Source organism: Onychostruthus taczanowskii, unplaced genomic scaffold (genome assembly GCF_017590055.1).
Source record: "Onychostruthus taczanowskii isolate IOZ18803 unplaced genomic scaffold, ASM1759005v1 scaffold20, whole genome shotgun sequence".
Classification (NCBI taxonomy): Eukaryota; Metazoa; Chordata; class Aves; order Passeriformes; family Passeridae; genus Onychostruthus; species Onychostruthus taczanowskii.
Genome location: NW_024499240.1, coordinates 11,039,365 through 11,066,395, shown reverse-complemented (window position 1 = coordinate 11,066,395; position 27,031 = coordinate 11,039,365). Strand labels below are relative to the sequence as shown.

Here is a 27,031-nt window from a genome sequence, read left to right as displayed (position 1 = left end):
ATTCTTGGTGGCTTGGTACACTTCAAGACCAAGTTAAGCATTTGTCACCTGGCACCCTCAGCAGGATGTGTCTGACCTGGATTTCAGCGTATCCTCTGCGTAGAGTAGTCTCAACAGCGAAAATCAGTCGCTCTGTCACAGCTTCATGGTTGAAGATGTCCAGTTACCCTATGTTCACTTACCTTGCTGATGTTTGAGTCTTAGTAAGTCTTAGTAAGCTGGGTAAGTACCCAGCTCCTTAAAACATTTTATTTTATATTGCCTTCCTTGGTGAGCATGCACAGAACTGCTTCAATGTCTACTCCCATGTGTCACAAATCTATAGGGCTCACATAACATCAGCTACTGAGACGAAAAAACAACTGTGGTGGTGTTGGCCAGTGATGCAGTGCTAACACTGTATTACTAGAGGAACATGTAATGCTGGAGGAACATGTAAAAGAGGGGAGGAAAAAAACCCCAAAGCACCACCCATGCACAAAACCCCCTGAAGTACCAGAAAATATGAACAGATTAATTTAAAGTGAGGCTCAACACCTAAATACTGTCTATATAAATTTATTGGCTCTAAAGCCACCTTTTCTGCAGATACCCACTCACTTCACTAAGCTTGTGTACAGTATAATAATCACTATGAATTTTAGCCACAAAAAAGGCCTGATTTCGGTTTGTTATAGATCAGTGTAGTAGAGAAGATGACATCTGGAACAAACCACAGAAGATCAGCAATATACTGAAAAATGGCATGTTATACATGTTTAATATCAAATTTACATTCCACTATGAAACAACAGTAAGTGCAAAAAGCAGATGGAAAAAATACCACGAAAATCCCAGACTGTTCAAACACTGTGTGTAATCCCCTCATGTAACAGCCAAATGAAACCCAAATGCAATTATTTTTCTTCCCTCTCTGTTGCTATTCGACGACAGTAGATGTTTAACTTTGATCACAGGTATTTTGAGCATGCAGGTATCACTGAGTTTATTAAAAACTAACAGTGAAACTAGAAAACTTTAAGTTTGTGCTTTAAGACATTGGAATAAGGTAAATACAAGAATTCCCTTCTGTCTCTTGTAACTTGCACAAGCATGAGTAAGTCCTTTCTAGCATCTGTGTTTGACTCAAACCTGCAAGATAACAGAACCCTACCAAAATGTAATTCTCCATTCCTCCTAGGTCTACCTCTACTCAAAAGATCTGGTGCAGGATGTCAGCCATGCAAGTTTGTCACTTCTCACCTCTTATGGGAGACAATGAAAGCCAAATCATTCCTAGAATCATGGTAACTTCTAAAATGTTCTCAGAAACACATGTTAAAACAAGCTTTATCTTCTAGGTTTTGGCACAAAATGGTAAACTTGGAAGAATTATCAATTTTCCCTGTTACTGCAAGCCAGGCTTGTATATTCAAACTGTGCATGACTATCCAAAGGCATAAATGCATGACCAAATTTGAACAACACTGCACCACAGCATCAACCAATTGGGTAAACACACACAAACACCATGGTATAGAGATTCTTCCATTTTCTTTTTGCCTTATGTAAAGTATCTGATGATACACCTCAGCTACAGAACAAACTGACCTCTCAACATCCACAGCATTGTTTGAACTGAGCCAGTTTATACTGCTGGGTTATGAATAGGGAAACGTCCCCAAGAGAAACATGCATTTCATTTATATGCTTGTAGATTAGTTTTACCTGAACCATGGTCTGCCAAAGGAATTCTGCCTTAGCTGATTTGCTACTCTGCTGATCCAGTGGCTGGAGTTATCTTAGGAAGCCGTTAGAAACACAGTGTAGTACCTTCAAAAATTTATCTGTAACTCAGGTATTCCTACAATAAACACATAAAATGGACGGACTTTTGACATGCTACACACTTCTCTGTTGGTACTAAACTATCTTAAGCTTTTGCTAACTCATTTCCCTGGAAGTTAGAGATACACAGCAGACATACCCGTCCCAGGCCACTGGAGACCAACACGGCACTCCCTCCTTTCTCTTATCTTAAGTAGCTAGGCAAGACACCAGGTGCAGCTAAGTACATACAAACATAAATACTTACATGAAAAAATTAAATATTTTTCATTTAAAAAACAAAATTAACCCGTATATAGTCTTTTAAATAAAATTCACCTTTTGTAAGTGTAAGATTTTGCTTAGAGAGCAAAAGGCAACTCCAGAAGTTCCGGAATATTTCTGTGCGCTGCTGACAGACAAGCTTCTGCTAAGAATCCCTGTGCAAGTTTGAAGTGGTTACTCCTTTTCCTTTTACAAAACAAAAATATCAGAGTCATCACAAGATCTAAAGAACTGTATAATCAGAAAGGCCACATTACAAATTTCCTATAAACAAGGTTAAGAAGCTTTCTTTTCCTGCTCTACTCCATTCACCCCTGCAACAATGAGGGTACTGATTATGGAGGATGTGCCTAATGGCAAATGCAAATCAGTGTGATTGCACTGATGCTTCACACCACACCCCCAGACAGCTGCCAGCTATACCCCACTCACATGGCAACAGGCAAGGTAAACTTAACTGCTTAATCTAATTGTATGGAAACAAATAATTTTATAATATTGACAGGTACAGCGAAAATTTATATAAAGACTAAGAAGCTGCTTCTATTCAGGTCACTAGAAAAGACAACTTTTTCTTAAGTTACACAAAACATCGGTTGTAGATTGTTCGCTTACGATCAGAACCTTGGACAGGAAGGAATCAAAAAAGTATGAGCAGTAATATTTTTAAATGAACACTCGGAATCCAGATTTCTAAAATGAAGTTCTTTTTTGAGTTGGAAAGTCTGCCTCAGCTATGTTCAGAACCACACTCCCTCACTGATCACTGGATTTCAATATTCATTAAAATGCTACAAAGAACACTAGCTTTTTCCTTTCTGTTTCTATATAGAGACTGGCAAATTTTGCTCTTAATGAAATCTTTTAAACAAAATCCTGCTTAAAATGAATGAAAGGCATAAAGTGTACTGAGAACTCTCAAATATACAGAATGTGTACTTGGCAAGACAAGAGGCAGTTTTCTGAACTTCCAACACCTTCCTTGAAGTATATGCTCTCCATTTAAGTCTTTTAAGAAACCCTGAATCAAGCACCTAGGATTTATTTCCTTTTGCAATGCTGAAATGTGCCTGAGATATTTGTGTGTGTGTGTGTGTGTGCACAAAAATATCCTCATTTAAATAGATGCACACTACACTTTGGAAAGATTTCTTAGCTGGATGTTTTCACCCCACTTTCACACTTTTCTGCTTCTTAATTCTTATTCATTGCACATTTCTCTGTGTGCTTTGTTCACAAGCTCTGGAAAAAAATTAACTTCTGTTAATACCTAACTAACACAATTGCACTCTTTCGAAATATAAATCCTGTGTTTGTAAACTGAAGTATTACTTTCTTACACAGAGCTGAAGATTCTCTCCCCCGCTTCTCAAAGTGAGGAGGAGTTCAAAAGAGCACAGTTACAGAAATGGAAAATAAAAGAATGAAAAACAAAATCAAAGTTTTCATATTTGTTTGCTACAGAGAGGAACTTGGGCTGATAATGCTGGTCAGACTGATTGTTATTTTAATATTATATTTAAATGATCTAGTCTGACTGCAAACAACTAGTAAATACTATGGGTGTATGATGGAAAAAAATAAAATGTCTACACATACAGGTTAAAGGGTTAAAACACTGAAAATGTCTACAATAGTCTTCACTTCTGACAAAGTTAAGACAAGATGCTGAAGAGGGTCTTGAAATAAAGCTTTGGTTTTACCTGTCTATCTCCCACAAAAACCTTCTTCCTCAAACCCAAGCAATGTTCCTTTGCTCCTTGATCCCAACGCTTGTCTCTCCCACATTTTAACATGCACATGCCTTCTTCAACGTTTCTGTAACACACCTAACAATGCCTGTACTGGATATTCATCCCTCAAATTATTTACTGTGCTCTAAGTCAAACACCTTTCAGGCCAGTTAGTCTTCTTTTAGTATATCCATTTTTGATGACTGTGTGCAAACAGGAGCTCCGAGTGCTCCGATCATGGCTGGAAGACTCTGGTTTCTTCTCAGTCCTGCCATTAAGTTGCTACCTGCATTTAAAAACCCAGCTGAGTCCTGTCTCTGCAAGCCAACCTCTGGCCCCCGATTCTTGCCATGGTCCTGTGTTTCAGGGGGCTTGATCACCCTGGCAATGCCCAGCCTCTTCAGTCTGTCCACGAGGTTCATCTTCAGCTGGCCTACGTCTGGGACGTTACGGGAGGCCTTTAGGCCATACATTTCCTGCAAAAACGTTTCTGCTGGTCGAGAAGCCAGGAAATTCTCGGAGTGATGCACTCGAGGCTCAAACGGTGGCGGGGAAGGACAAGGTGAACGCGAAGGAGAATTTGGCGGAGTAGAAGGAATGGGAAGAGTTCGGGAGGGTTGTAGCAAAGGCAGTTTTTCTAACGTGGGGCTGTCGTAAACCTTGGCAGAGATGCCTCGTTCTTGCAGAAGTTTAGCCAGGCCGCTTGTGCTGCTGAAAGTAGTAGTTGAGTCTCTTCTGTTGGTGAGAAATTCTCCAATACTTAGTCTGTAAGGAATGGCTGGAGTGCTCACTACTGGGTTTCCAGTACTGCTGCCAGTATTCCCCAGTGAAAATGAAGCACCCATGGAGCTGAAAGAAAATAAAAATTAAACAGAGAATATACACACATTGGATGTTTTTATACCTGCTCTTCATTTGCCTTTTAGTATACAGAAGACTCAAGAAAAACCTTAACTATTGCTATCAGCTGTGACAGCTTCAGTACTCAAGAATTATTGTTCTGCAAAGTACCAATGAATTTACCTTCTGTGATCACCTGTACTCTATTAGACAGAATACTAACATAGTTGTCCAATTAATTAAAAAAAATAACAGAATCAGAAAATAAATCAGCGTGGAATCTTTTTTTTCCACAACAGCTGTATGATACAAGGCAACTGATACTTAAGAGTTAAAATTTAATTAAAAGTTACCTTGTTTTAACTCTCACTCCAGAGAATTCCAAGTTTTCCTTTGTAATTACAACTATTTTTATTGGAAACATCCTACATGTTGCCTAACTGCCTTAGTATTTTTAAAACTGCTCCATGTATCAAAAGCCAGAAAGTAACTGTTTAATCCCATGCAGCAGCATTCAGGATGTTAGCAGTCCTCATACCTGGGAGTAACTTGAGTGACATCAGATGGGTGAAGGATCCTACAGGTAGTGAAGGTAAAAGTGGAATTTGTTGAAGATAGACATTTCCCTGGATTTGAGGCTGAAATGTGAAGAATTTACATGCATTAAGGGTAAAAATAAAGACATACAAGAATGAATCAAAGTTTAAGACGTTATTATCACTGCTAATATTTTTAGTCCTTTTTTTTGAAGTAAAGAACAAGAATAGCAAAGACAGCATAACCACACAGTCAAATACTTTCCATGGAGAAAAGGACTAAATAGACTCAGGAAGAAACACTAACCATGCTTCTTACCAGTGAGTGGTACTGCTGCTGAAGTAATAGGTGGCAGGAAAATGCCTGCTGCTGGCTTTGCCAATGCACATTTCTTTTCCTCTGGGAAGCACTGTTGTGCTTGAAATGTTATACCTCCTTCACCCTCTTCCTCATCATCTTCCTCCAGGTCAGAGATGTGGTACACAGTATCATCAGACAGAGGGGTAAAGCCTTTAGTAACAACACCTGGTCTTGGGTCAAGAATGGTGCCGAGGTTGGGTCGAGCAAGCTGCTGCCAATGAAAAAGGGTCTGAGATCCTGGTGTGACAAAAGAGAAGAGATTCAGAGAGCCATTACCTACTACTGTACTGAGTTACGAGAAGGCATTATAAAATCAAGTGCAGCTGGCTGGTGCCCACACTGTGATCCACACATCCACTGGATGGCAATGCCAACAAGCAGCCTAACACTTAGCACCCTCTAGGAAAGCCAAATAGGAAGCGATGCTGATGAACTCACTGGCATGGAGCCCACCAAATACTACTGCTTCCTGTTACTGCACATCACACCTAGCTATACACATGACGATTTAGCTGGCAAATATAAAATCCTTTTCTGCTAATGAGAGAAGGAAGCTCATCCTCTTACCTTCAATGGGTTTGACAATTTGCAACTTCTCTGGTAGGAGAACACGGAGATTACTAGAGCTGGCAGAGAGATCTGTCAATTCTGAGTTTGTACTTGGGGAAAAAGAGCTTTCTGTTGGTGTACTGCAGCCACTAGCCTCTTCTTTCTGCTCAGCCAGCAAATGCATTTTTCGGTCCCACTCCTCCTCGAAGAACTGCTTCTCACTCAGGTAGTTCTGACGACGCAGGGAGAGCCTGTGCAGAGCTGTGACCAGGTCATTGTCTCCAGGGGTTCCTGGCTGGCCAGGACTGTGAGCGTCTCTGTGAGAAACAACAAACAAGATCAGATATTAAGCCCATTAAATTAACTATTTCTCTATTACACAGCACAAGTCCAATCGGGGTTTAGTTTTGAATCAGTTATTTTCAGAAGAAGGTAACAGGCTGTGCTTCCTACTTCGAATTCTTCCCAGAGCTGCTCCCTGGGACCACCCGTGCGTGGCTCTCCAAGTGGTGCACACCAGACTGGAAGGGCTTTGCTGTCATAACAGCGCTCGAGCGATTTGATCCAGGGATTGGCAATGGGGCAGGAAAGGAAGGGGAGCGGCCACGGATTATGTTAGCAACCTTGACGGTGTCAAACACTCGCTTCTGTTGACTCCTGTGGAAAAGACAAACAAACAAACGTGGTTTTCAGAAGCAAAAAAAGATCTATTAAAGAAAAATCTCTGACAAACAAAGTTTGAGAAGTCTGTGGAGACCCCACTATAAGATGTTCAGAAAAACATGATTGCCTAAAACATTCATGTCTCCAGGAGATCTACTCTATTAAGTATCAGACCTGAAAGATCTGAACCTCTACTGATAACTGCTTTAGAATATTCAAAAGTATATATTTTATTTATTTAATTTGTATATGCTTTCAGAAACACATATTTAGTTTATTACTCGTTGCTCAGAATTATGAGATCCAAGAACAGTGTTTAGGGTTTTGAAAGCTGTTATGTATCTTTCAGCTATAATGTCATTTGTCCAGCAATTTTTCTATAAGCATTAAAAGGGGTAAAACAAGTACTCTGCATAAGAGAATTTGCATCAAAAAGCCTCAAATAAAGAATGAAATAACATCCTTTTAGCAATTCCAAACGTCTTCATAAAATCAAGTAAGAATAGCAGGTTTCAAAATTGAAAAGACTAGCAAATACTACAAACCTTTTCTTATTTACAATGAAAACATTATAGAGGGAATATTTGCATTTATGGAGTCCCAGAAATCCATTTCACCTTAATTAACACAAGTCTATAGGTAACTTTCAAAACAGCATGTGGAGATCTGAAAACATACTTTTGCTTGGAGAGAACAGATTCATCAGCCTGACTCAATTCCTTCCTCATTGTCCCTTCAATTTCTGCTGCAAGGGAATCCTAGAGAAAAATGGAAACCATAAGAGTTGACAAATTAGATTTAAGTCTTCCTTCTGACAATTTTAGCAGAAAATATCTGTAAAAATTACTTTTAACAATCAGCATTTGTTTGCCCAGTATCAGTATGCTTTGGACAAACCCTTCTGCCTCTGAAGGAAGGGCATGTGGGACAATTTTCCACCATAACTACCCCAATGTGTAACCAGGATGGGTTCATTTTTAAATAGCAACATCTGCTTTTTCTTTTTGTTTCTTTATGTACTCTGTATGTTGGTTGCTTTAGTTAAGCTACAATTTTAAGAGCACTTCTTACAAGTGTACATGAATGATTCCGTACACACAGAGCAACCAATCAAAACCTGAAGAATTCCCAGATATTTTGAGTATGTGACATGCTCTGTTTCTTAAAGAAACACTGTTGAGTTGTAAAATTCACACCAACATCAAACAAGACACTAGTACAACTGAGCATAAGTTATAGAACATACCAATTCCCTTATTAAACAGAAATGGCATATAAAAAGGAAAAATAATTGCAGTGTCACAAATTGTCAAGTGAACAGTTAGTTTCCTAACTAATTTCCTAAATTTCTCACAAGTGTACACATTGAAGAACTGAAAAACCAATAGATCAGCTCCTTTGCCTACTACAAAGTAGCTCTGGCTGCAGTTCCTGCAAAGGCTGCTGTGCTCCTAGGGCTGCTCACTGCCACAGCTGTGTGTGCCACGCTAGAGGTGTTGGTTACCACAGGAAATGCTCCACAGGACTGCGAGTGGCAGAGACACGCGACAGAGCTGGCTCTGCTGCGCAGCAACTTCACTTCTTCCTGCGACTCGTGCAACATCCCCAGACACTCTGCATTCCGATCTTGAAACTCATGGAGCTGCAAGAGAAGAGAGGCCATCACATGATCTCTTCTGAGAAAACACAGAGTGAAACTGAATGAACTCCTACAGTAACCTAGAATGGCTGATTCGACACGGTAAGATTATTTCAGCTGCAGGGCACATGCCCACAACTGGAATGGACAACAGTCAGCACAGCATCCGTAGCAGTTTTAGTGACAAAGCACAAAGGTTCAAAAGAGGAAAAAGTATGATGAAATTCAAAGGAAAATACATTGAAAAAATGCAAATACACTAACTACTGATGCAAAAGAAGCAAAAAAGAGAACTGCCTTAAAATCTAATGAGCCACAGTACTGCTGACACAATCAGTAATAGCCACACTAAAGCACTCTTTTTCTCATAACTAAGAACAGTAAGACCTCCCTATTTGAAACTCACTCCTTGCCTTTTATACTCCTGTGAACTACAAAAATATTTGTGTAGGGTTAAGTAAAATAATTATTCTTTTCCTCCAATCATGTGACTTAACACAATGAAAGATTAAAATCCTACATAATTAAAAAGCAGTAGTTCCCACTCTCTCTCTGTTTTCTTTCTCCTGTATTCTATCCCAAACATTTATCTAAATGTGTATTACAGAAGTCTTAAGTACCTCTGCTGTCAGTTGTCTCTGAGCATCTTTGGAAGCTTGTAAGTGAAGTTTCAGCTCCTCCTTCTCAATCACATTCTGAAAGCACAAAAAGGAGCTCATCATTTTCTCAGCTGATTTCCCCGAGAGCCTGATGCTCTGCCACACTTTCCTGGAACAGCCACTCTCTTGCAGTGCAACCCTGTGGCTTGCCAAGTCAATTTTTGCCTGCTGTGAGCACTGGCACACACATGCTGCACAGACACCTGTGCACACACAGACACTTTATCACCATTCCCTTACTTCTTTGAGTTTATGCTGAAGAGCAACAATCTGGGACAAAAGGGATGAGATCTCCTCCTGGTAGCGAATCACCTCCTCACTCTTCTCTGACAACTCCTCTGTTATCCTAGAAATCTGAGCATTTGTTTGCCCTACAAAACACAAAAGGAACTTAGTCAAGACTTTCTCCCACAAAAAAACCCAAAAAAACAAACAAAAACAACCCCAAGCCAAACCTAAATCCCAGAAAGGATGAGTGAAAGTCAACAACAATCTGCAAAACCACCAATTCTCTTAGGAAATCAATTCATAATACATAAAAGTAGGTGCCTTAGAACATCCATAAGGAAAAGACTAACAGTGGGGAGAAGGAGGAAAAAGAGTTAATTTCAAATGCAGGTACAACATATTAAGAACTAAGCATGCAGAATCTGAAATACACATGATCAGTATGTGAAATGACCACAATAAAACAACTTCAAATGACATAATGACTCATGACCAAGGCCAGACTTGGAATATGCTGGAAAAGTCTTGGTTCTGAATTAATCTTGTTATTAACTACTATTGTAAGCAAAGGCTTTTGTCAAACCTTGTCAACTGTAACAAACACTCTTGATCCTAGTCACTATCCATTCCCCAAAGATCCACTGAATATAATTCCCTGATTCTTTTTTTTTCCTTTTAGCAAGCACTTAACAAAGTGAGATGACAAAGCAACTCCAAGAGCTGAAATATGTTTATGCAGTTAGCCTTGTTAGTACACTTGCCCTGAAAGCATTGCAAAGTCATAAAAAAGTCTGATCAATCTTGCATAAAGGTCACACTACAACTTTAGTGCTTGTTGTACCTCACACATTTACTGCACAACAAGGCCCTGCTTATGGGCCTGTGAGCATTTAAGCTCAATCAGATACCTTTTTCCTGAAAACACAAATTTTAAAGCTGCAGGCAGCACAGCCTTAAGAGAAGATTCTTTCTGTGAATTAAAATTACCTAGCATGCCTACCCCTGGCTATAGAATTGAATAAAAAAATGAACTCACAGACATTCTCACTGAAGGAAAATAGGAGAGCATATTTGAACTAACTCCTACTTGCAAAAGATGCGTATTTTCTCAGTGGGATCAGAGTAAATTAACCAACTAAGTATCAGTTCATAGTATTTTAGGGTCATCTGTAACAAGAGAAATAAAGCAGCAACCCAGTCTTCTTTATGGGGGTTGTAGAGAAAAAATAATCTTACATATAATATAAGGTTATCATGCACAAAGGAAGTAGAACATATCAAATGACTACAGATTAAAAAAGGTATTGTTATTGTTTCAGAATACTTTGCATGCATTTATGTAAGAGTAGCTGCAATTCTTTGCAAATAAGCAGTCCCAAAAGCAAATACAAACAACTGTAGACAAATTAAGCCACTTGCTGATTTAAATGCTTTGGTTCATTGCATATATTCCAAAATTAATGTGTTCATCGTTTTAAGAGTCTATACACTGACCCATTTCAGTGTCAAGTGTGCTTAATATACAAGGAGAATATTTTATTGATTTCCTAGCGTCCGTAGGTTTCCGTTTAGAAAGTTTCAGACGTCACCTTTTGTATTCATTTTCCCCTTCTAAAGATGACACACAGAGCTGTATTTGAATGCCAGAGTGAAACCTGATGAAATACAGAAACAACCTTGCACTTGGGCAAAGGGCAAGACTTCAATGATTGGCAGAAATTACTGAAGCCCATTTCTGGATTCAGGGTTAACCAAGAAGGTGTAGGCACTAGGTACTTCACCTACCATCCTGCCATTGCAAAATACAGCCTGGATACTCACGGAGTTCTTTGACACAGTCATTGACCAGCTGCTGTTCCTTCTCTTCATATGTAATGGTTTCTGACTTCAGATGGCAAGCCTTTGAGAAAATTATTCATTTATCAATAACAATTTCAGTTTATCTATAATGTTATCAATTTTCGCTTCTAAAATTCTTGCAACTGAAGAGTGTCCCCTCTCTTTAAAAATTCTATACAACTGTGTTTTCCATCATAACCTGTTTCCCAGAATTTTACAGGTGTTTTATGTGAAAGACAGATAGATACATGAACAAAACCTGATCTCTTGTCTCTAATAAAAAAATTGTTGCAAAAAGATGCAGTTTGGTAAGGAAAGTGAACCAAGACAGAAACCAGAAATAAGCAATTTAATTTGCTTAAAAAAACTTAAGTAAAAAAAAAATTTTGAAAACCGACTGATTAGCCAACTCTCTTATGGCACTGAAAAGCTCTTAATAGAGCAGCTTTTCTCCATATTCCCAACTTGTCTATTTAGACTACATTTTCTGTGAGAGACTGAGTGTGACAACATATCTAAACAATATGAAGCACTCTAGATTCCCACTTCTCTTTTGATTGTGAGGATGGTAATATTAAATTTAGCACAGACAACTCTTCTATACTCAGGACTGTTTGCTAGTAAGGGACTCAACTGTAAAACTCAGCAAATGGTTTTAAAAATTATCCCAGCAAACAGTACATTTACACAAGCGCAGACAAATACACTACATAGTGCTGTCACAGGAAAAGAAATAAAACAGCACACATAGGCTCATTGTAATTGAGGTTATTTCAATTCACTGAAGGTTATGTTATATCACAGAATGATTGAGACCTGGCTGGTCTGTAAAGTTGTGCAATCATATACAGGCTTAGGAGCAAAATAAAGGCAGTCTGATCTCCTCTTCTTATCCTACAGCACTACTAACGTATCCAGTTGGTCTTAGGGAGTTTTAGGAAGAATTTGCATCTCAGAATGAGTATTTTGGAGACAAAACAAGGGCAGAAGTGTATTTTATTGACATTAAAGGAATCTAGTGTAGTACTGGTACAACAAGCTTCTATTGGGAAAAGCTCACTCAGAAGTGTATTTTATTGACATTAAAGGAATCTAGTGTAGTACTGGTACAAGCTTCTATTGGGAAAAGCTCACATAAAAAAGTCAAAACAACACATACACACACAAAATGAACAATTCTCACCTTTCTTACAAACAATACCCCCTTTTCTTAAAGGCAACAAAAATAACCCAGTTTTAAACAAGTCCTATTTTACAAGTTCCACTCTTCACTACCAAATAAAAGGCACTGCATCTGTTGATTGCAATTCTTGGAACCTTTGCTGTTGGTTCCATTTCACAGCCATTTTTTGTCTGGCCATTTAGTCTCTATCCTTCTAATGGCACATCTAGTGCCATTCAAGCTTTACACACATGAGAGACCAGTTAAAACAGAGAAACTACATAGTCACAACTAAATGCGTCTTTAAAATAATTTAAGTGGAAGCTCATTAACCCTTAAATATCTTCTGACAAAAACAATGGTAACAGAACGGAATTCCCCAAATACTCCTGCTCATTGCAGTCAGATTTATGTCAAAACAAACTGCATGAGTTTGAGGGCCTGATGTGTCCAAGTACTTTCTCTGGGTGCTTACATATCTTCCCATGCTTTTCCATGTACCACAACTGCACTGAGAACAGACTGCCAAAGAACTCCGGAGACAATGAAGAATGAAGGATGTGGGCATGGAGGGAAAGTGCTCAGGAATTATTTGCATACAGTGACACAAAATAGCCACGTGCTTCAAGAGAAACCCTGCTGCTGGATTTTGAACACCCTGATTATTTGTTTCACGCTCAGCACGTGCCCTCAGTGGGATGTACCTTGGATCGCAGAGCCAGGTTCTCCTCCTCCAGCTCTCGCAGTTTATCCTGCAGGACGTCCAGCTGCAGTGGATCGTGGCACACGGTGAAAGACTCGTTGAAACGCAGCGGTGTGGAACAGCTGGAATCCGTCTCGCTCTCCTCAGAAGCGATGGAAACGATGCGCAGCAGGTCGTCCTTCTTTGACAGCTCATGCTGCAGCTGGTTAACCTAGGACAAGTGAATATCACCACCACATGAAACACACTTTACAAACTTTACAAAATATCATACTGTATTATTTATGCAGCCTCTTGAACACCACTGCTCCTGAATAGCTCACACCTCCATTTATTTACAGGAAGCTCTCAAAATCGTAATTTTACCACTGCAAGGGAGAACAAAAATTCAAGACAGCACAAAAATGAACAACAGAACCTACTTTTTAAATAGTGTACTGCAAAATAATTTTTCCAGCTGCCTTGATACATTATTTCATTTTAACATGCTAGCTATCACTTCGATTATGACCATTACTCTGAATTGTTGAGTTCCTGGAGAAAAGGACTGAGAGACAACCATTTATATATACAGAGTGGTACTTTCCAGTCTGCACATTAAATGACCCATAGGACAACTAAAAACAAAAGAAGAGATAGATGTCATTTAGATAAAATCTATTTTGCTTATCTACATTTTTATGTGAATACCTAAGTTTATGCAGTCCTACAGATGATTATGAGTGCATCCTTGTCACCAGCATACTCTTTTATACAAGCAGCTGAATCCATTTCACTGTAGCTTACGCTACATCTCTTGACCACAGGGTTATTTCTCAACTATTTAATTATTTTTTTAAGAAAAAAAAAAAACAAAGAAAAGGTTAGATCAACAATTTGTGCTTACAGGAAGAGATGGAGTGAAGATCTTGATCAAAATTCACTTTTCATTACACTTTATTTATTCATTTACTCTGAGTGTAAGCACCCCATTAACCAGCTCACTTTCTGTCTGTTTCCTCACCTGTGAAGTTATGTAGCAGCACATGTCAGATACCAATCTCTTATTCTGACTTATATTAGTCCATTTTTAGTGTAACGGTGGGAAATCAGATTTATGGTCTGATATACCCTAATGATATCTAACATTCTCATAATTTCTCAGTAATTACAATATCTTGTCTTCATATTCAACTCCTGAACTGCAAAAAGTGATTGAACAATGATTAGGAGAATGACATCTAAGCACACTTCTGTAGTCCAAGAGCACCAATCACCCCAAAATGATATATTTCTATTAATCCTCTTACCACCATCATAAATGAAAAAAAAAAAGAGAGAAAAAAATGGAAAAAACCCCCTAAATAAAGGAAAAAAAGAAAGAAAAGCAAGTACTTACTCTGTCTAGAGTTTGTCCTAACTGTTCTTCCAGCGATTCATTCTGCTCCATCAACAGATGGTTTCGCTTAAGGAGGGCTTGTCCAATTCGGGCTGCCAGTTCCAGGTCCCGATCCTTCTGCTCACAAAACGAGAAAAAATATTTCCTTTTCATCATGTAAGGTTTACATTCAGAGGAGCTTTAGATTCTCCTAGATATTGCTCAATGCATCAGGACTCTGAGATCCCTCTTCACTCTCAAATGGATCAACACTGTTAGAAAATTATTAATGCTTCATCACTTGGATCCAGAACACATCCATAACTGGTTTTTTTTGATACAGCATATTCTCTTCCACGGCCATTTACAGTAACAGGAGGGGATAAACCTGGGGACAGTTTTGCATTTTGTGCTGAGTACAAAGATTACGTGGGCTCTGTTCAATCACACACACACAAAAATCACACTTACTTAGGCCTGTGGCCTTCCCAGTGACACTTTCTCCAGAACAGACTGCTCTGCTTAAACAGTGGTGAAAGGGTAGAAGCAGAGGAGCAAAAGGAAATCAGAATAAAGCTGTTTCTTTCTTATCTTCCCTGGCTTCATGGGTGCCCACAGTTTTGTTTCATTTTGTTTCTGAGGTGGTGCAAACAAATGGGCAGCAGAATTCTTATTACCCATGTGTTTGATAAGAAGCTCTTGAAGATAACTGAATCAAAATGGTCAGCAGCTGCATAGAACCCTCCCTCAAATACATCCCCTCACCTGCATTAACACAGCACGACAGAGACAAGCATACCTCAGCTAGCAGACGTTTGACCATGTCAGCTTCACCGTACTCTTTCTGCTCCCCATTGTCTGTGCCAAGAACTGAAGAGAGACAAACATGCTTATTTTATTGAAGGAAAGACAAGAAGATAGTGGGAAGTGGGAGAGCTGAACTCAGAGGATGTTGTTATATACAAATACAGTAGTTGATTGATGAAGCTAGCAGAGGCTATGAAAATGCATCTTCAACTCAGAAATGTGAAACAATACTCATTTGGGAGACTGATAAATGAGGCAGTGAACATTTGCACCTTTCAGCAATGTTAGCTAAGACTTGAGATGCTAACACATCTTTCAAATTTAGAAAAAAGAGAAAACTCCTCAGAGCAACTTTTTGAATACAGCTAAGCAAGCGAATCCTCCAGCCTGCTGGGGAGAGGAGGAGTGTATTGGAGAATGTCCAAATACAGTTAAACACATACTTTAACCCTGAAGCAAAATTCCCACTAGGCTGTGTGACAGGTGTACGCAGGAAGTATGGAGACCCCTGAGACAAGTCATGAAAATGCATTTATTAAAGGCTGGACCATCTTGGAAACAATTAAGAAGCAATGAGAAAATGTATGTCTGAGTTTTAGATGTAGCAGTAAATGCTATCTTAGTAATCAAGTGACTCCACTGTTTGAAGAGTCTGTAAAACTATTAAAAATCTGAGAAACAGTAGGATTGGAAAAACAGGACTGAGTGAGGAATAAGCAAAGCATGAAGAATTTGTGACACCTCTGAACAAAACACAGCGTGAGAACTGCAAAGCACTGGTTTGCTCTAGTTCATGCCCTGATAAAAAGGTGGTAGTAACAAAGGCATCTTAATTACCTTGTGCAAATTTGTGAGATCCATCCAAGGAGGAGGAAGGAAGTTCAATAAGAGCTAGAGTGACAGATAATGAAAGATATGGAGGGGAAAAAAGAACAAAGAAGAGAAAGAATTAAATTGTAAGGAAATAGGTAATTTTCTGCCATGCATCTATCACAATCAAAAAATAAATGCATGTGCAAACATAGGTTTTTCACTATTAACACTTTCTAAGTCCTTTTAGGGAACCATTTAAACGTAATTTTTTTCAGAAGCAGAATTATACATCTCTCTATCAGGTGAAGAATGTTTGTGTTAAGCTCAGCAGCAATTTGCTCTTTTTGCTTTATGAAGTCTGGATCATTAAAGTGAAGAAGGCAGTAACATAAATTTAGGAATTACAGAAGTACCAGCTTCAACTGAATATTTAAGTTAACACGTTACAAAATTAATTCCATCATCACTGAACTACAAAATGAGATTGCTATAGATTTGATCTCAATATTTCCTTCACTCTTTCACCTTGTTTAAATCTCATTCTTACTCTGAATACACAGTGGTATCAATTATCAGTTCTTTTCTTTGTTTTATTGAGGACTGCAGACTCAGTTATGAGACAGTAAAGTGCCAAGCTAAAGTGCACACCAACTTTATTTATGTATGTAAATATAAGCTGTCTATACTCTTTACATACATAATGCCCACAATTAACCTTTTAAAGCATAACACTACAGCTATACCAAGATCAAAACCAAGTTGCATTTTAGTAACAAAAGAAACTTCTTTGTAATTTTGAAAGACAGGAGAACAGGAAGAACAACACAGAAGGAGAAGTTTTACTGTTTCTCTAAAAGCCTAAAAGAAAAATATATGAATGTAACAAACCAAATGCTTTCCATCAAGTAGATCAGTAAACATAAAAACCCAACACATGCTGTTTAAGCATGCAGAAGCTTGGAACTTATAGCACTGTCACTTACTAATTTTATTTCTAAGCAGGGAAAAAATAGAAACTCTCTACAAACTTTAAAGTACATATCTATCAGTAGCATAAAATGAATTTGGAGGACAATTTTACTGTACTACTTCGTTGCTGATACTGGCTGCTGAAAGGGGGACTCCAAACTCATCAAACTTATTAGTATTTGGAAAATTCACTGCACATACATAACTAAGCTGCAGCCATTACACGCAGAATATTATAGCCAACTCTCCTGTGGTAACTGCTGAAGCAGATGACTTCAAGTTATAAGTTTCTATCCAGTCCCTTTAATAAAAATTTACACTAAATCCATACTAATTCCAAGGTTACTCAGTTAGGTAAGTTCCTAAAATCAAGAGCAAATATCTTTATTCTGATAACTAAAATCACAGAACCAATAGCTTTGAAACTTAGCTTTATATAAATTTCTGTATTTTCTCTCAGTACAGGATCAAAACTATACAGTTTATTAGAATTCCCTCCTGAGAACACATGCACGTGCAATACTCACCTTGCCAAGTGAAAGTTGCAAGCAACTCTTCATTTTGGTTAAAATTCTTGTTATGGTATGCCATGACCCTTTATTCACATATACAAAGTAGTTCCAAAGAGAGATCTTTTGTAATTCAGGATTTCTTACACTAGCACAGCTGAAGCAGAAAATATTCTTGCACCTCACTGAAAACACTGCCAGAGTGAACCCGAGTGACAGACCTTCTTATAGGCAACAATAGCCATAAAAAGAGGAGGGGCTCAAGTGCTGTAACTACTGTGTTGTTTTGGGGCTTTTTTCTCAACTACAAATTTACTCAAACCATATATTTAGCATTCTCTCTTGAAAAAAGTTATAAAAATGTTTCCATACATATATAGGGGAGGAAGATACACAGCTAAAACCCCATGTCATGCTTCATGTCACATTTATTCCCAATTCCAGGCAACAAAGAAAGATTAAAATTTCACCTAACAAGTTACTCAACAATAAATATAACTAGAATTTGATTTATATCTGTATTTGTCTGGGACTCTCACAGTATGTCCCTGTAGGTTACTAGTCTCAAAAAAGCTACTATGATTTCAATAACTAATGTCTGGACAATTTCTAGGCAAAATATATTTATCTTGAGTTTAAATGACTCAGCAGTTACAAAAGTGTTCTTAAATGACATAAGAATTAGTTTTATATGTTATGCTTAACAGCTATCTTTTAATTCAATTTCAGTCACTGTTACAAGAAAACATTTATAGCTTAAAAAACCTGCTTAACAAACTCCTACAAGCAGTTTACTGTTTTCACAGGACACCTTCTCTATTTGAAAAAAACTTCCCCCTGGGAGAACTAGGAAGACAGTCCTTTCTGCAGTGTTTGACAGCCAAATAATACACAACAGGCTTCATAAAAACTTTGTTGATAAAGCCCCTCCCTCTGGCTGCAGGCTGAAGATGCAAGCTCACCCTGACTGAAGGTCCTTTGGAGCCCTGCGTTCATCACACAGGAGGCGCTGAGCCGAAAGCTCCGGCACAGCCGCGTTTCCCGTCAAGGCCGGAGAGACTCTGATCTCACCTCTTTGTAATTAACACTCAGAGGCAAGCACACACCCCACCAACCACACAACTGCTTCCAGTGAACTACAAAAGCATTCACTCGACTATAAAATCATTTATGCTTGCAATATTAGAAGCAGAAACAGTCTGAGCAATAAACATTAAGAGGCTTTCCAATTACTTTACACAGTTAAAAAGTTCAAAGCCTTCAAGTTCAACTCGTAACAAGGTCACTCTAAATTGCTGAGTACTGCATTCTTGGGAGGTGATACTTTAATCTTTGTTATTCCTTTGCTATGCACCCTTGGGAAGTTTAAACTACAAAGAACAATGACAAAAAAAATCCTTTTAGAGGTGGCATGTACAAGGAAGAGGTGATCATTACAGATTGTATATAAATAACAAGTTCACTCTTCTATGTGGTTTGTTCCAATAGTTCCAATATATGGAGGAAACAGGACTTCCCCATTTCTCTAAAGAGATTACAATGCATTCTCTTCACAAGAAAACACTTAGAAACTACAGGCAATTAAGTGTTCAATTATTTTGGCAACTTCCTATTCATTTGCTTTTTAACATATAACATTAACATGTGACTGAAGCTGTCCATTTTCCTCTTTATCATTTGATAGGTTTAGGAGTAAGTTACTTAGTATTTTCAGAACTGAAAGGCAGTGATCAACATTGATCTAGTACCCATCTATCTGCCATTCACTCCTTTTCTATCTTCAGAAGAAAACACTGACAGCACTTCACAAACATTACTGACACAAAACATCACCAAATCAACAACAGCATCGTCAACATTCCTGAAAACAGAACTGCTTCACGCTCGTACCTCTTGCATGAGGTATACATCTCTTCTAGCACAGTTCTAGGTTCCTGCCTCTTTTTGACTATCACATATTCCCATTCTTACTTCAGTGTGTGATCTGATGATCAGGCAGTCATTAAACATCCTAAGTCAGCCATTACAATTGCAGTGTGAACCACAAGCACATCCCCTGAAATCTGTTTTTTCTTCCACCTGTCCAAAGTTTTCCAGATTTGATCATTTCCAAATATTAATACTAACTGTGTATGTAGATTTTTATCTTCAATATTTGGGAAACAACTACCGACTCACTCATGTAACGGAAGGAGTCCTCCTCACGAGCTGGAGAAGCCACCTCCGGCAGCCGGCCGCGGCCAGCCATGGGCTGAATCCAGTCTGCATTCTCATACAGGTACAGAGAGTCCACTCGTAACTTGTAATCTGGCAACTGTTCTTCCAGCATGCCCACCAGCTCCACCTCAGGAAGGTCCTCACTGGAGCACCCATCTGAAAGAGAGCAAATGCCAGTAATAGTGCGTTGGTAAATATAGGTAAAATTCAATAGTGTTGCTACAGTACTATACTTTTTTTGTACTGTGAAATACTTCATAAATCTTTGGGAGATTTGGAAATAATTATTCCATACCAGACAACATACCAGAATATGTACTGAATCAGTGCTTGATTTATACTGCAATACTTGTAAGTTCCTCATCCCCAGCTCATCCCAAAACTTCCTGAAAAGATGGTATACTGCATCACTCCAACTTCCTGAATATAATGTATGTAATGAGTTTGAATTTCTATCTTTTCCTCTTCACTGAGCTAAAACACAAACCTATATTTTACCAGCTAAAGTCTCATTGACTTTTCATAGTGGTTACACTTTCCTTTTCTGAAGGAAATTCACATTTTTCTTGTTCGTCTGTTTTATGCACTAGTTTGAAAATGAACATAGATGTAAAACAATCTTAAAAGTAAGCAAAATCAACTGAATACTGCTTTGAAATCAGGGAACAAGTATAACATTTCATTATCATCCTTATGGAATTACACTCTGAGAAACATGGTACTAAACCCCCTGCAATCAAAGTTCAGCTCTTTCTATGTTTGTGTCCCTTAATCTCATCACAATTATTGCAAAAAACCCCACATTAATACTAAATTGGTAAAATACCAACGGTATGCAATGAATGTCTTTGCAAGATTGCCACGCAGAATTAATGCTATCTGCAGTATCTTTCAATGGAAAAAACATCAATTTTGACTATTGACAGTGAGAATTTTACAAACAGTAATTTACAGTGCACAGTGACTTTACAAGTGAGTCTAATGTCACTGGTTTTGTTTCTCTGCAATATCACATAAGCAGTACAAAAAATGTGAAATGCAAGGTTGTCTTCAACCTTTGCTTTACAACATGTTAGACACATTCAAGATTTGTAACAGTAATTCTTCGACTTACCAGGGATGCTGCCCAAGCCCCTGGGATCAAAACTCATGAGTCCTTCCTTCACAGTTCACTTCCTTGGAAAGAGCATTCTGTAGTCAAGCTGTGCACCATTCCTTCATTGCTTTGGTTTAGAGACAGAGTAAATGAGAGCCATCAATCCACAGAGACTCATAAATCTGGCATCAGCTCACTTCTGCAGGCTGGTTCATAGTCCAGATCCACTGCCATCTTAGGACATGCCTATTTCATCTGGGCTACTGATCAGTAGAAGTATTTCATGTAAGCTTCACCAGCTTCTCAGCTCACCCATCACCTAAATATAAAACAAAGAAAATGCCAAGCTTTAACAGATTTCACTCTTTCAAGGGAGACAGGTAAATTGGCGTGACTTTCTTTCAGTTCCCTCTGAATTTCCCTCTGTACCATAATTAATTATTAAAAAAAAAAGGCAAACAAGCATTTTATTTCCAGTTTACACAGTACATGTAAAAGGTAGCATTAAAATATTTTCTCCCCGCAGACATCTCACCTTAAACATGGATTTGGCCAAATATCTCTTTGTCTGTACTATTAATCTTCTTTCATATAATATTTAGTGTCTTTCGGTTCAGGTCATTCACTGAAACGAGGCATTTCCTTTTTATGCTAACAGACAGCAGCTCCAACAAAACAGAGATTTTCTACAGGCCACTACGTTTATTTAAAGCGATGGATTCTAAAGGCAGGATTTTAAAAACATCACCCTTAACATTTCTATTGTTAAAAAATTTAAGTTTTACACAACTGTTTGCTTGAGTCTCTTTTCCTTTAGGAGTCTGTTAAGTAAAAATTGGACCTATCAGAAATTTACTTTGTGCATTGTGATAAAACTTGTGTTTTCTCTTCAGCAGGGACTCAGGTAAACCAGAAAATGAAACTACTGTGACTGATTCAGATAAGCTATCAGAAGAGTTTAATGAAGTAAAAATACACTTTTGCTTTGCCAAGACTGATTAACCACCTTCCATATAAAACAGTAGTTCTAGATGACAGAAAGATATAAAACTGAAAACAAGTCTCATTTTCCCTCCTCTGGCATTCAGTTAACATAAAATACTCTTAAAAGCCTTCATTAATTTAAAGTTTGCTCTTAACAGTTTCCCCAAGATCTCCAATCATCAAGCACAACAATCAGAGGTTTGTTTTGCTGTCTGTAGCAACCTCTTATTTGACAAGATTAAAATGGACAGTGCAGGAGCTTTTTAAAGCAAGCCTGGAGCCTGCCAGTTCATCTGCTCGTAGACTTTGGCAGGAGATCAAAAAAGAACTTTCTTCCATTAAGGTCAGCTCATAGTTGTGTGCAGTATCTTCTTGTTTTGTCATTCATTTCTTTATGTATGTAGCCTGCTTATCAGTTGTAATTATTATGCATATTAAACACTTAATAAAAAAGAAAAACTTGGGATTTCAGAAACATTTTCTATCTGAATATACAGATGTTTCTAGCACTTGTAAAAAAAATTCTAGAGGCTGCTTTTTAAATGGATTGCTGAAAAGCATGAACTATACATATCCCCTTCTCTAAAACAACTTAATATAGCATAGTAAAAGACATTTAAGAAGACTGCTGTAGATCCACACATGCAAATGACTTTATTTTGTAATAAGAAGAGTCACTATACAGTGATAAAAAGTTCAGCAGCATAGGACAGCTTCTTTACAACTCTAACTCAATCTTTTCCCTTTGAGTTTTAAAAATGTAAAAATGAATGTTGCTCCTTCTCAAGATTGGTTTTAATCTCTCTTCTAAGTGCAAAGCAGGAGCACTATTTGTAGTGGGCCAATCTCAGTTCAGCCAAAGAGAGAGGGGGGGAAAAAACCCCAGTGATTTGGCTAAATGTTTTCTAGAGCACCAGGCCAACACCAAGCTATTGAATTGAAAGGGCAAACTCATTTGTAAAACCTTTGAGAAGTTTACTAGATAAGCAAACACCATAAAAGTTAATGCTTGCATTTCCAGTGCTTCTCATAGCTTTAGTTTCCTGTACCACGGGGCAACTTCTGTAGAAATTCAAGCACTGGGCAGTTCCACCCTCAAAGTGACTCCATGACCCTTCTACACTGCAGCTATAAAACTATTTCCTAACTGCAGATTCCTCCTGCAAGCCAAAACTATGACTAAATACATTTAAATAAACCCCATAAAATTTACAACATGGCTTTAAAATATATGGCCATGCTATAAAAAGATGGACTAAAAATTAAAATTGTTAGATCATGCAGAAAGACAGGTCCAAAAGAGAAGCTAGAAAACTTTCTCAGGTACTGATTTAAATCTTTATTTATAAAGATTATTTCCACTGTCAATTTACTATATTCATTCTACACTGATCTATATCTTACCAGTTTTGTTCCCCAATTCCCTCATAGGCCAATTTCCCATTGATGTTCATGTCTTTTACTAACAGGTTAATTGAAAATGGGAAAAACAAGGGAAATTCAAATATTGGAGAACAACTCATATGCAGGGGCAGTGCTCTCAGAAGGCTTCTTCAAGAAAAGTTCACGAGAGATGAAAGTATCTGACAACATTTTACACACATACCTATCCCAATCTTAGTATTTCTGTACTCTCTAGATTAAATTTTACTCCCCAATGAGTGTCCCACATTTCAGCTATCATTTGGCTCCAAACAGTGAGCTAAAACCTGGGGCACATATAGCACACTTCTTGTAGAAATCGAAACTATTCCTGCACCTTCTGAATCGGCCCTAGAGAATCCAAGCTGCTCTAAAGAGATTTTATAAATTTTTCCTTCAGTGAGTCAGAAGACTATAGTGAAGATTAACTTAAAAAAGCAATACTGACTAAAGTCTTAGAAAAAGATAGTAGAGTTATAAAGCATTGAAAATTGTTCTTGTCTTTGTAAAAGTACCACTTTGAGCAATTTCAGATGGATGCAGAAAGAGTTGGGGCCCCTCAAGACAGAATATAATTCTGAAGACATTCTACCACTAGAGAAACTCTAATTCAAATCTGAATTATGAGAAAGGTGAGGGAGTGCTTTAAAACTGGAAACCATAGACAATTCTATGTGCTATTCCTTTGTGCACAAAGTTAAAAACATATGCAAAATACTGGCATCTATATTGACAACATCCAAACTTCAACATAAACAAACTGTTATTCCTGCTATTTTTCATTTGTTGAGAGTAGCTGACTCCTCACAAGTACTTGGAAAGACTAAAGTAGGGCTGCTCCTCTGTACAATTCCAGGATGCAAGACATTAGACCACAAGTAACACAAACAAAATTTTGACAACAAAGAAGATTCTAACAACAAAGAGAGAAGACAACATTCATTTTCCAAGCCAAATAAATGAGCGTACTATTCTCAGATGCCAAATTTTAGTGCAATGTAAGTATGCAATCTAAAAAATTGTATCAAGTCATTAACACAGTACTTCTTCCATTGCTAAAATTGGAATGCTGTCAAGCCAGCTAATAGCAATCAACATATTCTGCATCTCAAGGTTAATGAAACAGTTCTATTCTTATAGCAAACATGACCACACTGAATTGCTGCCAAAACATTCCTGGGACCAGTGCTCAGAAGCAGAGGCCAAATTCTTCAACACCATCCAGTAGGAGGTGAAGGACAAAGGATTATCAACTGAAAAACAAATCTATGTGAACACAAATATTGCCTATCACAATTAACATTTGCTGTGTGCCTAACACCTGTTATTTTCATCCAATACTATCCCTACAGAAATCTATTTAGTGCTTGTGTGGCTCTCATGTAAGGAAAAAAATATTTAAAAGAGTATGCAACATAATCCTAAAACCAACTGTAATAATCATAAACAATCCTGCAACAGACTTTCAATCATAAAAAAATGATGTAAGAAGAAATTAAGAAAACAAACAAAATAACCCCACCCCCATCTCCTGGATTGTTTTTCTTCTGGGATGAGGAAAAGGCTTCAGGGGAAGAGGGGAAGCTGGAGAACACTTCCAGCTGGAGAATGATGAATCACATGGGGTTCACAAAGCCGGCCACAACATTCCCTCATCCTGTTTTATCTACAGTTACACCAAACCAGGCTCACTTATTCTCTTTGTCAGTCATTTGTAACAGCTCAAGTTCTCCAAAGTGGCAACACTACCTGTTAAATACATGCACATATGCTTTATGTGCATGTATACATGCATACTGTTGAATACCACAGCTTGATAGCTAAAATTTATTTAAGTCCTACTCATTTGGAGGTTGTCTATATCACCCTTAGTACAATGTAAAAACAGCAAATGCCTAATTAAAGTCTCCCTTAGCCTGAAACTACGAGTGTTACCTACAGTAAAGACACACACTATGTTTTATTAATTCCTAATATTTTTATGTAAATGCACAATCAAAACATTACTATCCGTATAAATCTTTTCTCACAAATTTTCTTTTTTTCAGAAGAAATTATATATCTACGTAGTTATGTTATGGTCTCAGAGGAATCAAGAACTATCATGAATTGCCTATTTGTTTGTTAGAGTATAAAATACAATAAATGCTCTTGAGGCATTCTGCTAATGCCTCATTCTGCTAAGTTCTCTGTTAATATTTCATTATAAAGGTTGTAATCAGCTTCTTTTAAAACTCAAGCTTGTTTTGTATAAAGTATACTTGAAGGGAACTTAAATAACATTTAACTGAAATCACTAACTCCTTCAGTTGATGCATGGCTGATCACCCAAAAACGTTGTTTCAGTTCCTTGACCTACACCCCAGCCAGAGCTCAGCATTTTAAGATATAATTGTGTTTATTAGAATTAACCAAACTGATTTATATGACTCAGTCACCAGAATATCCCTAGCAATCAAACCAGAAAAAAGGATATCTTCTTATTTTTGTAGCCATATCTGTGAAAATGCTCTATTTGTGTCTTCTTGGAAAACTAATCAATAAATCACAATTATCATTCCTGAAAGACAGCACTTCTACCACACAATATTAATTTCAGAAGCCCAGTATTAGAGGCAAACCAACAACAGGGAAGTCTGTGGTTTTCCAGTGCTCTTCAAACTACATTTTCAGATACTCATAGCAGAAATTTGATAAACATATACAGCTCTAATAATCACACTGCCACTAGAGTGGAAAAAATTCAGATATTGAAAAATATTTTTTTCAATTTCGCTTCAGTGTCAGAAGTGTAATTAAAAAGAAGTTCTGCCTATTTTTCCTAAAAGCTGCATCTTTTGAAAGAACTCAAGTATGCAAAAACAAACCTAAAATCGACTGTTGCTTTCTAATGTTGCCTTATTTATTAGTATATCAAATATCTGCATCAAATTGTCATAATCAGTCAACAGCAACTGTGAAACATAACTAATAAATAGGCACCTATGCAACAGCTGAAGAGTACATTAAGGATAAAAATACGAGCACGCCACTCCACATACGTTTCTCCACTAGTATGGGCGACAGAGAAAATGACACTGACAGATACTGGTACTCCAATAATCAGCTAAAATTGGAATTAACCAGCTGATCAAAAAGTAACCATGTGATTAAGAAGTCGCTAGCAGCCAAAATTTCCTTGCCTTCTATACACAAGCAAGGCAAAGCTGATATCACCGAGGGCTGTCCCGTGCTCGCGGTGACATGACCCTCCAGGGACCCGCTCGGAGAGGGGCACCCCGGGCCGCTGAAGGTCACCCCGGCACCGCCTGCGGGCACCGCCGGACCCGCAGCCCCCGCTTACACGGAACAGACGGAGCTCAACACAGCGCTACGTTACATTAAAGCATCACCACCTCTAAAAGCGTCCTGTCAGCTGCCAACCCGGACAAGCGCCGGAATTCCTTCTCCGCCCGGGACCGCGGGGCCAGCCCCGGACACCGCCTCACGCTCGGTCCCCGCACTCCGACCCCAATCAGCCGCAGGAAAACCGCCGCACGCCCTACGCGGCCCGCTGTACCTTCTAGCCCGGGTGGTGCCGCGGCCCGGCGGGGAACAGCCCCAGGGACGAGAGGAGGGAGGGTTAACCCTCAGGGGTGTGAGGCACGGAGCGCGCCGCTCGCCCGTGAGGCGGCAGAGCAGCGCCGGCCCGGCGTCGAGTGCTCGCTTACCCGGCCCACGCTGCGCTCCCTCCGGCGCCGCTCCTTCCCGTCGCAGCCCCGCATGCAACACGACGGCGACTGAGGAAGAGCTCCGATGGCTTCCGCTCGGCTCCCGCCCAGAACTACAGCCCCCGGCGGGCCGCTGCCAGTGAC

At 38.6% G+C, this 27,031-nt stretch overlaps 1 protein-coding gene across 1 annotated transcript; it reads right to left on the bottom strand.

Moving 5' to 3' along the window:
* Window positions 1-731: 731 nt before the first annotated feature.
* TRAK2 (trafficking kinesin protein 2) lies at window positions 732-27,023 on the bottom strand. The gene is made up of 16 exons (XM_041403663.1): window positions 26,888-27,023; window positions 20,790-21,090; window positions 19,637-19,831; window positions 15,160-15,230; window positions 14,382-14,498; window positions 13,005-13,214; window positions 11,121-11,199; window positions 9,312-9,442; window positions 9,033-9,107; window positions 8,278-8,415; window positions 7,452-7,531; window positions 6,564-6,767; window positions 6,129-6,427; window positions 5,520-5,798; window positions 5,203-5,302; window positions 732-4,673 (listed from the first exon to the last, which is right to left on the bottom strand). The coding sequence occupies exons 2-16, from the start codon at window positions 20,824-20,826 to the stop codon at window positions 3,995-3,997; spliced, it is 2,694 nt and encodes an 897-aa protein (XP_041259597.1). The 5' UTR covers window positions 20,827-21,090; window positions 26,888-27,023; the 3' UTR covers window positions 732-3,994.
* Window positions 27,024-27,031: the final 8 nt, after the last annotated feature.

What these genes read in the sequence shown, in the direction of transcription:
- TRAK2 (XM_041403663.1), bottom strand. Translation starts at nt 20,826, where the DNA reads ATGAGTTTTGATCCCAGGGGCTTGGGCAGCATCCCTG. An exon ending in TCTGTTCTCTCCAAGCAAAA is followed by an intron (nt 6,768 to 7,451) that starts GTATGTTTTCAG and finishes TCTTTTCCACAG; the next exon opens with GAGTCAACAGAAGCGAGTGT. An exon ending in AGCAGCAGTACCACTCACTG is followed by an intron (nt 5,303 to 5,519) that starts GTAAGAAGCATG and finishes TTCACATTTCAG; the next exon opens with CCTCAAATCCAGGGAAATGT.